The sequence below is a fragment of the Rhea americana genome, unplaced genomic scaffold (genome assembly GCF_003343005.1).
Source record: "Rhea americana isolate MKP2758 unplaced genomic scaffold, rheAme1 scaffold_84, whole genome shotgun sequence".
NCBI lineage: Eukaryota > Metazoa > Chordata > Aves > Rheiformes > Rheidae > Rhea > Rhea americana.
In genome coordinates, this window is record NW_028187023.1 from 1,546,869 (window position 1) to 1,558,036 (window position 11,168).

General features: G+C 40.8%; 1 protein-coding gene across 1 annotated transcript; it reads left to right on the forward strand.

The window, feature by feature from the left end:
* The first annotated feature begins 3,057 nt into the window (after nucleotides 1-3,057).
* On the forward strand, nucleotides 3,058-10,962 carry GARIN2 (golgi associated RAB2 interactor family member 2). Its single transcript, XM_085323351.1, has 6 exons — nucleotides 3,058-3,192; nucleotides 4,718-4,920; nucleotides 5,435-5,699; nucleotides 7,749-7,987; nucleotides 8,585-8,631; nucleotides 10,916-10,962. Exons 1-6 carry the CDS (start codon nucleotides 3,058-3,060, stop codon nucleotides 10,960-10,962), a joined length of 936 nt encoding a protein of 311 aa, XP_085179477.1.
* Nucleotides 10,963-11,168: the final 206 nt, after the last annotated feature.

Genomic DNA, 11,168 nt, shown 5'->3' on the forward strand with positions numbered 1-11,168 from the left:
CTGAAAAACTGATAGACACATCTTTTACAATAGCCGGCAGTCCTTGGTCCATAGCCCTACAATAGCCAGTACTGAAGCATCACCCTGAGCTGAGTTTGATGGCAACATGTTAGTGATGAGCAATGACTGAGGCAGAGACATTTAACCTAGCTAGTGCTGCTCATGCCAGAACATACACATGGCACAACAGAGCATCATATGATAATGTTATCTTAGGTCTGAAAGCGTTATTACCCTGCCTTACAAAAAATCTTATGGCTCTACTGCTTCCTAATACAATCCTAGCTCAGTCTCTCCTCCTCTGGTATCTGCATACCACACTTCCTGCACAGTCCGAACAAGTGTATGAAATGCTGCTCACTGTATGAAATGCTGTATTTGGAGTAGGTAGAAAGGACTGGCATCTTCCGTGGCTCAAGCAAGAGCTGTGACCACTTGACAGCGGAGTCAGTCTCCTTTAGCTCAGTCACTCACCTGTGGTGATGTCCTATATGGTGGAGCGAGCAGAAAGCGTTTCTGCTGGACATAGCTATGTCAGCACATAGCATTATTAGACAGTTCAGAAGCTCTTCCGTGCTGGGCCTTATCTAAGCAGCCGTGGATGTGCACCTATACAAAGGAGGCTGAGTATCTGCAAAGAAGCGCATTGGTTCTTCAAACTGTTTCCCTCAGTCAGACAACATAATTCTCATTTTGCAGTTTTGATTCCACTTCAATCAGCTGGTTGCTCAGTCATGGCCTGAACTCTTGTCTATACACTAGGCTGACTTGGAAGCAGTAGTATTATTACACACAGGGAAAAAATGGTGAACTTGAAGTCACAGGCTGACTGTGACACTCTCTGTCTGAACAAAAAAGTTTCTCTGGAGAAACAATGTATGAGAGTATGAGCGAGAAGCCAATGTATGAGTGAGAAGCCCTAAGTTACAAACCAGAGCAAGACACATGAGTACAAGCTCCATTTTACATTGGCTCATTAACACTCTGGACCTGTCTCAGGGTCCTAAGTGCATCAATAGGCCTTAATTCCCCTGAATACCCTCACCTGAGGAGGTCTCACCTGAGACCCACACCACACCCTCCATCCAAGGGCCTGGGAGCTACATTTAAGTTCAGTCTGGGGTAGTACTTGCCCAAGCTATGCATAGGTGTACCTGTTTCTAGCCCTGTCTCTTGGATGGACTTCTTGGATCAATGCTGTCCTTATCTCTGGCCCTGTCTCCTGCTGCTTCTCACTGGACTCTCCGAGGGCGTGCAGATCTGGTTAATCACACTGGCTTGCCTGGGATGGCCGGTGGATCCTGTCAGCACTGCCCTGCTCTGCCCACCCCCTTATGGTCTGTGAGACTGCACCCTGGCTGGGGAGGGCACTGCCTCTGCTGAGGTCACCATGGGCTCTCAGCTCGTCCTCCTTCATGGAGGAGACCCACTCTTGCTTTATCCCTGGTGGTCTCCCCTGAGCGGACTACAGTATGAAAATCGCTAATGTTATCTTGCCCTTAATGTCTCTGTGTCAGGTGYGAATCTGTACAACCGATAACCGCTGTGCCCTGACTCGACCGGGAGGTGTAACTGCTGCTGGGGCTCAGACCGAGGTGCGTATTGTGATGCCAGCAGTGATGGGGCAGAGCTCCTCCCGTCCACCCCTGCCAGCCCGTTACAACCGAAGCTGCTGCCCTTCCTACGGGCACTCGCCCGCCACCTCCCTTTATATCGTTGCTCTTTAAAGACCTCGAGCGGGGAGCCTGGATCATTGAGAACTTGCCTGATGTTGCTGATCATGGGCTTCTAGCACCGGGAGCATTCCTGCGGGCTCCTCAGACTGGGCTACTGTGCTCCTGTCCTCTGTTCTCCTAGATGTACTCCTCTGTACAAGATATGGATTTACCAATGTGAAACAAGGTATGAACTGGAAGAAGAAATCTACTACATCTACTTCTTTAATTAATCCAGAGGCACAATATTCTCTCTGTCTCTTTTTTCTTTTGGCATTCTGCCACCTACAGAGCAGTCTTAAATAAATCATTTAACTCTTGTATCTACTTGGCACCATAGCGATTAGCTGTTTAACAAAGATTTATAAAATGTAATTTATGAGTAGCCTTGGTTTTTTTCCTTTTTTTTCCTTTTTTTCCCCCCTCAATAGGTCAATCAACAGTATGTTACCCATTCTCCAGCTTTTGTGCTAGTCAGCTTGGTCAGCTGCTGGAGAGTTTCTACTCCACAGCAGCCTCAGAGTCCTGCCCTCTTCTTGACTCCTGACAAAAACTTTGTGATCCAAGAGGCACAAAGATAGAAGYCACCTTGCTGTCATCCCAAGCAGCACTGAGTACAGCCCAAGGGTATCCATAATTATTTGTAAAGTAYGTTACTGTACTCATATCAAAATGCAGCTACTAAAATGCTATTATCTTAATAGTGACAAAAAATACAAGACTATTTATAAACAAGGAAGATATACAGAAATATGGAATAGCATATGCAGACTATCTTTATTTCACTTTTTTACTATTTCACTACTTTTGTATAAATTTCATACACTAACTATATTAGTTTATTCTTAGAATTATCCCAACTGAGATTTCTTKATAAGAAGAGGGAAGAATTATGCCAAAGAGCATATTGCTAAGCAATACAGAGCAACAGCAGGAAAAAGTTAATGTGACAATCATGTTTTACGTTGGTTTTGTCTGAGGAACAAATCTAAATCTCATCAGCTCCTCAGGTAGTACCTCCACCTTTAAAGCATGTGTTCATTTAAGCTTCATACCTAATCTAATGGCCTGAACTTATCATCAGAAAGACACTTGGACCCTTTGCTTAGAAACCACTTGCTAAAAGAGGAGTGAAGAACTGAGAAGCCTTATCAAGCCGCTTTTTGTGCGTGAGATTGCTTATTCTTAAATGTGTGTTGGGGGAGGCTCTGTTGCTTAACAATACAATAAAAGCAAACAGGAAGGATTATATTTGTTTCTTTTCATAATCTTCAGTTTTCCCAACATATRTCTCTTTCTCTGTGTAATTTATAAATTTCTTCTTGCTTTGTGGACAGAAAAAATGAGTAGCAAGTATGACTTTAAGAAAATCAATACAAGCCAAACATCCACTATGGGTGATCTTCAGAGAGTCCTTAGCCAAGGAGAATATGCCCCTTTCACCTCTGCTCCCATGTTGGAAAGCAAGTTTGTCCAGGTAAAAAGTCATTCAAATGAAATTATTTGGCATGCACAAGATGAAACTGCTTGAATATGTCTCTTTTTTTTTTTTTTTTTTTTTTCCCTCCTTCAGCTTGACAGGTGTCTTCATTTATTCCCACTACTCTTATTCTCCATTCTTTAATACACACACATTCATATACAAATATAATTGGTTTCCCTTCTCTTACAGACTCATTCTGCTCTCACTTTACAAAGAATGATCCCATAAATCCAGCAACAGCAATGCTGTGCACAGGAGAGGGATAGCAAAGAGTAATACCTGAGCTTTGTCAGTCCCTGCTCCTTTCTGTACCAGCAGCTAGGACTGTTCTAGCAAATTTCTGGTTCTCTATCTCATTAAGGTTGTTTAGCCTTTAGTTTAAGCTCAACCTACCCTAAATGGCCGTCAGCTTTCCCCAGACAGCCTCTCCCTGCTCCCTCCTTTTAATATCCTTTAATATCCCTGCCTGTCACTTACTCTATGAACCAAGTGCTGGTCACCAAACCTGCATGACCCTGGCAACARTCTAAATTCCTGCAATCTTACATTCACAACGCATCTAAAACCAATGTTTTTTTTATTTATAGGATGTGTGTGAAAAAATGGCTTTCATATGTTTTCATTACCTCACTCTGTGATAATTGCAGTATCCTTYGCTCTTGCCTTGATAAATTTGATCTTGCACTATTGATAGCCATGCAGAATGACAATTAGCAACTTGTCTGTTTTCAAGGTACTTAATGATTTTTATMCCCTAGTTTATTTATCAGACCTCACTTCCTTTCAAGGAGGCAGTTGCCCCACCCAATCAGCCCCAGAAAACAGCCCAGTCACCCACTTGTTTACATTAAAATGAAAGAAATAGCCTTTGAGCTTTTTTCAATACTGTCTCCCAAATTTGGGAGGAGTTTTCACTAGATATCCACAAATATAATGCACTGTGCTCTCTTAGAATCCTTCTTCGGGCACACTTCCTCTGATGCCTATCAAAAATACTGTGACGATGGTAGGTCGTTCCATCTTCCGTAAGTATGGTTCCATAACACTTTTCAGTTTGTTCTCATCTCTTTGTATGTTCTCATCTCTCTGTATCTGTAACTTCRTCTTATACATAAATCATCTGGGACCTTTCTCCGTTCTGTGCTCGTCCAGCACCTGTCCTTCATAACCAGGTCTTGTTACTATCACTAATATTGACAACGCACCATCAGAATGGAGCGCTGCCTCCATCACATTTGCAATAAGAGAAATTCAAGATAATGGTACCCAAGGGCTTTCCTACCACAGCGGTCAGGTACGCAGTGATGGGGACTACACAAGAACAAGAGATTTCAAGTCCTCTTTTATCCTTACTCAGCTTCTCTTCTCTTTTCATTCACATATTTTCCTCTCTCCTCACCACCCCATTATATAAGCTGTGTGAGTCCCAGGCCAAAACATCATGAAATGTGTTGGTAGTATATTCTCAGTGTGAGATGCAATGGCAAATGACAGAGTTCATGGGGGATTTCTTCTTCAGATTAATCGAAGAGGGGAACCAATTTATCTCCATAACCGACCCAACTGCGTGACCATAGGCATCTGCGCTGCCAGCCCCAGCTCATCAACACCCAGTGTGATGCTACTAGCACATGAGGTGCCTGTATCCCCACCAGAAAGTACGACAGATTTCTGGAAATTCTCAGAGCAGCCATCTGACACGGAACAGTTAGCACTCACCAGGTGAGTTAGCACTGGGAAGAGGCAAGTAATTCCTTGAAGAACAAATAAGAAATATAAACGTACCACCCCTTTCCATACAATGTTTTCTCTCCTCTATGGGTCAGTTCATTAATAGACTTCACAATAGGTATACAGTTTTYGGCCATGCTCTGGTCACCATTTCAGACTAAAGCTATCCATGTACGTACAGACAGATGATGACTGGGAATGTATAACAAGTAATTTTCTAAATATATCAGAAGWTGAAAACTTGTAGTAGGATTGGATATGGAAGATCATCAGGGAACAACACAGTGGAATAAAGACATTGTAAAGAAGCTAATCTCCTCTGCATCAGTTCTATGAACTGCTGCTCAATATTTCTTCCATAATCAGATAGAGGCACTTACAAAAGTGTCTAAATCCACTCAGCAACTCTTCCTATTCCACCTTTAGTCTTACTTTGTCATTAGATCTGACAGACACAATATCTTCTTTGAGAGGAATCTCCACTTATATATATTTTTTTTTGTAGGTTCTTCCCCTTGAAGTTTGTAAAGCTCTCTGTCCACAGCACAGACAAGCATCACCTCAAGTTAAAGTTAATAAATGGCCGTTCCTACTATCTGGAGCTCTGTGCCCCACCAGACCAGCAATACCACCTATTCCATCAATGGTTGCAGCTCATCTCTCTCCTGAAATCCCCAGAAAATACTAGCAATACAGAAGTCAATGTATTATATGAGAATTTTGGCACAAGTCAAGAGAAGGCTCACAGCTCAAACAACCTATTGGAAAATGTGAGTCTTTGACAAAGCTGAAAAATCAGAAAGTATCCCCTGCTTGTGTCAGCACTTCTTACTATTGTCTGAAGTTAAAGTTTTTGTGTTCTTTGAAGAAGTTACAGATCTGTTTATCAAAATAGCTGRCCTGTTGTAAACTCCCTAGAGAATTTAATGGGAGTGAGAGTGACAGCAGCATGGTAGCCTTGATGAATTTTTAAAATGAAGAAATGGCTTGCTTCTTATTGTTCAGTGTTTAGTTTTTCTCATATAGGGTAGCAGACTTCTGTTCTTGAATGGCTCTTTTTTGCTGAATTCCACAACCCACTGAGAAAAGGCAGCTAGGGAAAGACATGGCACAGCTGAGTCCTATGTAGGGCCTCAGACCTAATAAGCAAGGAGGACAAAAAGATTTGATCCACTCAAAGGACAGAGAGGGTAAGGGAATACAATGAAGGAAATACAACAGACAGTCACACAGGCAGAAGGCAGCTGCTTAGGGTAGCTAAGAGGAAACAAGGAGCAGAGACAGAGACAGCAGAAATGCTTCAGAAGGTCCTGAAAACTCTCACACAGAAATTCCACTAAAGCACAGATGGGAACAATTACCTTAGAGATGCACTTAGGAAGGAACTCAGATGGTTAATGATGCTGCTGAACATATTATCTAAAGTTCTTTCCCACATAAACAACACTTTGGCAGCACAGATATCTCCTGACTGTGCTTTATTTCTTGCTCAAGCCAACACATTTTTCAGCCAGACAGAGGGACATCCACAGGGAGGAGAAAAATGCACAATCAAATGGTCAGTGCTGACTGCTGCACATGTGACTACCTTTTCATTGCACTCAGGAGCTCCCTCTCTTCTCTGGCCATGCGTAGCAGAGAAAGACTTTGCTTACTTACTGCAGAAAAGTGACAAGGAAAGCAGAAAAATTATTATTTTGGAGAGAGGAGAGAACTGTGGGAGATGATTCATTCAAGAAAAATCAGTGATTAAGTAAAGGGATRTTTGAAGAGAAAAAGTAGCACATTCAGATTAGATTTGCAGAAAATACAGGACTCCAGTTTGGCTGAAAAATCTGCAGAGCCRCATCCCACAACCACACTGAGTAACTCAAGAATGCACAGTTAAGAGAAAGTTTAGGACTTATAAAATATCTTACTTGATACTCTTCTTGCTTCAACTATTCCTTCATAGCCGTCTGTCTTTTGTGTGTTCTGCTTTTTTTCTTATCTGATATCAAAGCTTAGATCCTTTCACAGCCTTCTGGACACAAGCTGACCTGACACGAATGTCAGCTCCTGTGCATACAGCAGATGTTACCACTGCTTTAATATACTACAAATCATGATCCAGACCAAGAAGCTGTTTTGCTTTGCAGAATGGAGATGTAGTGTTAGCCTTACATGATTGATTTTTCCAGTCACATCAGTTTTTCAATGCCTTGAAGAGTTGGCTGTCACTCACTATTGAGTTTTCTTTGCTATTAACATTTTTAAATTTGGATTTTCCTTTGCACTATTACATCTCTGCTCTCTTCTTGTTTAGATAGAGAGCTGGCTGCACTTGAGAGATGTACAGATATCCCTGCCTCAGCTACTTGAAAGCAGGAAGTTTAAAAGGATTTTAGTAGGGAACCTCAATCTGGACAAGAAGCAGAGCAAAGATCTCATCTCARCTTCCAGATATGAGCAAAAGGGAGGAATAACCTGGAAAAGAGATTTTCAGCATGAATCAGAAACAGAACTTGGAGGTGAAGCTACAAGCAGATCTCAGAGGTTGAGCTCTGGGATCTGTTATCCCCTGATGGACTGCATAGCTGTAGGCCAATAATCATTAACAATTTGAGACTACCAGTAGTCTCTATTCTAGATATATATCTTATATTTTCTATGGATTGTCTGTCTGACAACATTTTATAGCAGAATATTCAGCATATAGGGGAATAACATATAGGAAATTATTTTCTGATCTCAAAGTTTCATCAGCTTACAGCAGAGTGTTTTTTTTTTTTTCATGTCCACTGCTACTGCGTCTGTTAACCTTTCTTTTTTCCTTCAAGAGGGACAACGCACAAGATGTCCCTAGCCCAAAAACAGAGGAAGAAAAAGTTAGTAAAAAACCCTCCTCCAAGCAAGTTCCCCTCTCAGGTATAGTGGATCCCAATCAAGAGAGTGGAAGGAAAGAGGTAGCCTTTCACAGCTCCCTGAAAGCAACCAGGCAAGGAACCACCATGGAACAGAAGAATAAAGGTCATCCAGATACAAAGAAAAGCAAAAGCAAAGATAAGAGGAAAGCCAGGTAGGTATGGTTGGGAAATTATTCTGATAGAGCTGATATCTGCTGCTGTGTTTTGAAGATTAAATACGCTGCATTTTTGAGGAACAGAACTCTGCATGCACTGGACTTTCTGGGCATTGAGGTTTTGGTTTTTCAGCCATTCATGTGATTTTGAAAGACCATTCCCCCTGCATCTCCCTCCTTTGCATCATCCCTCACCCACCCCCAAACACATAAAGTTAGGCAATTAAGCAAAAGGGCATGAATTTTTTGAGGTAAGTACTCAGTGCTCTCCTGAGAACTGAGCTGAGAACAAGACTTTAATATAATTGTTTTTTCAAGCTACATCTAGACAGGAAGTGATGAGTTCAGATGARTGTTACGAAAGCTCAGTTTATAGCATTCAAATATCTCTACACATTAGTGTGCCTGCACTTCAAAGCCACAACTGCTATGCACACTTAGCAAGGCACATTTCTACTGCAAGCAGGCAGAGTTTAAAATAGGATCTATATAATACTGATTCTAATCTGTAATGATATTATTAGGATAAGTTTGGGTCTGATTTTCGTGGCCAGCGACAACATGTTTTCTTCCTGAACTCTTTTTTATTTTTAGGACAAGCGCAACGAAGCAAAAAAGCGAAAAAAAATTGCAGACTTCAGGTATGACAGAAGTTTTCTGCACGCTTACTCATTTCCCCATTGTTATTCCCTATTGCAATGGTAGATGAGAGAAGCTGAAACTTTGAGCTGTGAGATCTTCAGAACAAATATTCCTGTATCCTTATTGCCAATAGATCAGCACTTGTACAGCCATGCTATTAGAAGATAGCCTGTGCTCAACCTCTACTCTGATCATATCCCACCTTACAGGGTTCAGTGTCAGGTTTATTCTAGAAGACCTTGATGTCTGACTTACATGGTTGGTATCAGTCATGCAACATCATTGCATAAGCAGATGAAATACAGTCTGGTAGGAAAGGCCAGAAAACCGCATGCCTAGGACCCTGCAGACAAATATTGCTGGCCCATACCTCCTCTTCCAGTGTGCTTCATGGTTTCCCAAAAGCCCATGTCTGAGCATATGTTTACATCCAGACAGTGTCTGCACTGTCCTCAGCATGAGATCCAAATCCATGTTCCAAGTAAGATGCAGATGTAACCTTCTGAAGCGTTCTCCACAATGTTAGCTTTTTTTTTTTTTAACATCCTGTATTTCTGCACAAACCTCTACAGAATATCCAGCTGGAAAAGACAAGGCACCTGACAGTCTGCATTATTGTTCATAGTTCCCTACGTTCATAATCTGTTTAATAATGCATAAGCATTGTTATCTATGCTTGCCACGAAATGCCAAAAACTAGAGGTGCTTAGCTTATTGATAACCCCTACTTTGTGTCTAAACTTGTGATCATTCTGCATGCAGGTGAATTGGTCTCTTGAACAAAAGCTTTTACAATCTTCCTCCATGTACTTCTTTGTGCCAAGTCACAAAAGTCTGAATTAGCTCCTGTCCTATCAACTTCATTTTTTGTGAACATGATGCTATTGTGTCCTTCTCTTCATACTTGGCCCGTGGGCTTCATGCAATTTATTTTCCTACTTGCCAGCTGACAATCTTAGTGATCTACATAGCCTGGAAGAAAGACTCTTGTTTTACTACATAACCTCATTTATCTGCTTTTCTAACTTTTTTTTCTGTGTGCACACATCTCTCCATCGACTAATAGGTACCTGTCTATCTGCCTGAAAATCCTGTTGCATCTCTCTGTGCCTATACTTTGGTACATGAATCATTTCTAATATCTCATTGTTATATTCTTTTTTTATTCCCTCTTTCTTTCTTAACAGTCATTCATTAAGGAATGGTGGGATAGGCAGAGAGCAAGGGGCTATGAAGAGATATAAACTAGCACATGTCCAAAAACATATTTCAGCTCTCCGCTTTACAGAGACAAATGACAACTAAATATTTAGATTTMATCAGCAGTAACAAAGTGCATAGTATTAGTTATGGTTTAATTTCAAACTTATTTCTTGCATTTTAAAAGATGATGGTATACATATACTGCTAAAATCCCTGATTAATAATCCTCTGGGACTCAGTGCTGCAATTTGGTGTTTCTAGTAATTTTATTGTATAAACTGTAATAACAGAAGTAGTGAAGCAATTAGAACTGAACGGCTTCATATATTTTCCTACTATACAACTATAAGACTGTTCAGGGGAAGGAAAAAAACTGTGTTGATGAACTCAGCATTTGGATTTGTTGGATTGAGGGAAAGGGACTTGGGGACACAACTATTTATTTCAGTCATTTCTCCTCTAGCATGTTGTCTCAATTTTCTATTCTATATAAACAATTATTGTTAGATATTTATTTTGTAGTAATGCTTTTGCAGAATATTTTTACAGGAAAGAAGTAGCTGACTGTATTTCCCATCTTTTTTCCCCTTTTCTTTCTGTTATCACCTTTACTTCTTCCCCTGTACCTGTTTCTTTCCTCAGCAGTCTACAGTTTTTCAGCTTTCCCTCTCATCAGTTTTCCTGTTCCTTCTCTCTAGCTCTAGATTATTCTTTCTCTCAACTTCCACATCCCTTCAACCCCATTCTGTGCTTCTTCCTCCTTTTTTTGCTTTTCTTTCCTCCAAATACGTATTCCTCCTCTGTGCAATTCTCTTCCCCCTTTTCCTGTTCTCTCCCAATCTGCAATATATTACCAATTCCTGAACTTGCCACACTAAGGCAAAGGCAGCATCTGTTCATCCAGAACTAGATATAGTAAAGAAAGCTGAAAATCAATCACCTCTGGTCTTTGTTTCTTCCTTTATGGTTGTGTTTGCTTATCTTTTCTGTCCTATTGTTTTAATTCCCTATGCTTCTCTTTCTCTTTGAATCTCTGCTTTCCTGTGCTGTTTTCCTCATTTTCATCATGTTCCTTTTCAGGAAATCTAAAGAGTGGCAGTAAGTCAGGTGTAGTGTGCTGCAAGTAATATTCCAGGTGGTTAGTGAGAAGGAACAAAAGAAAAAAAGAAAAGTCAAGCATCTTGGATATCAGATGCAGTTGGAACAGGGAAAAGATGTACATACAGAAGAGAAAATCACCCTGCAGACTTCAGTTCTGTTCATAACCTTTTACTATTGTGAAACTAATTGTTATTGAAACACAAACACTGTATTCATCTGATGGTTAATTCAC

Coding starts and splice junctions, on each gene's coding strand:
- GARIN2 (XM_085323351.1), top strand. CDS start 3,058: ATGAGTAGCAAGTATGACTTTAAGAAAATCAATACAAGCCAAACATCC. Junction 4,921..5,434: donor GAACAGTTAGCACTCACCAG/GTGAGTTAGCAC, acceptor TTTTTTTTGTAG/GTTCTTCCCCTTGAAGTTTG. Junction 5,700..7,748: donor CAAACAACCTATTGGAAAAT/GTGAGTCTTTGA, acceptor TTTTCCTTCAAG/AGGGACAACGCACAAGATGT.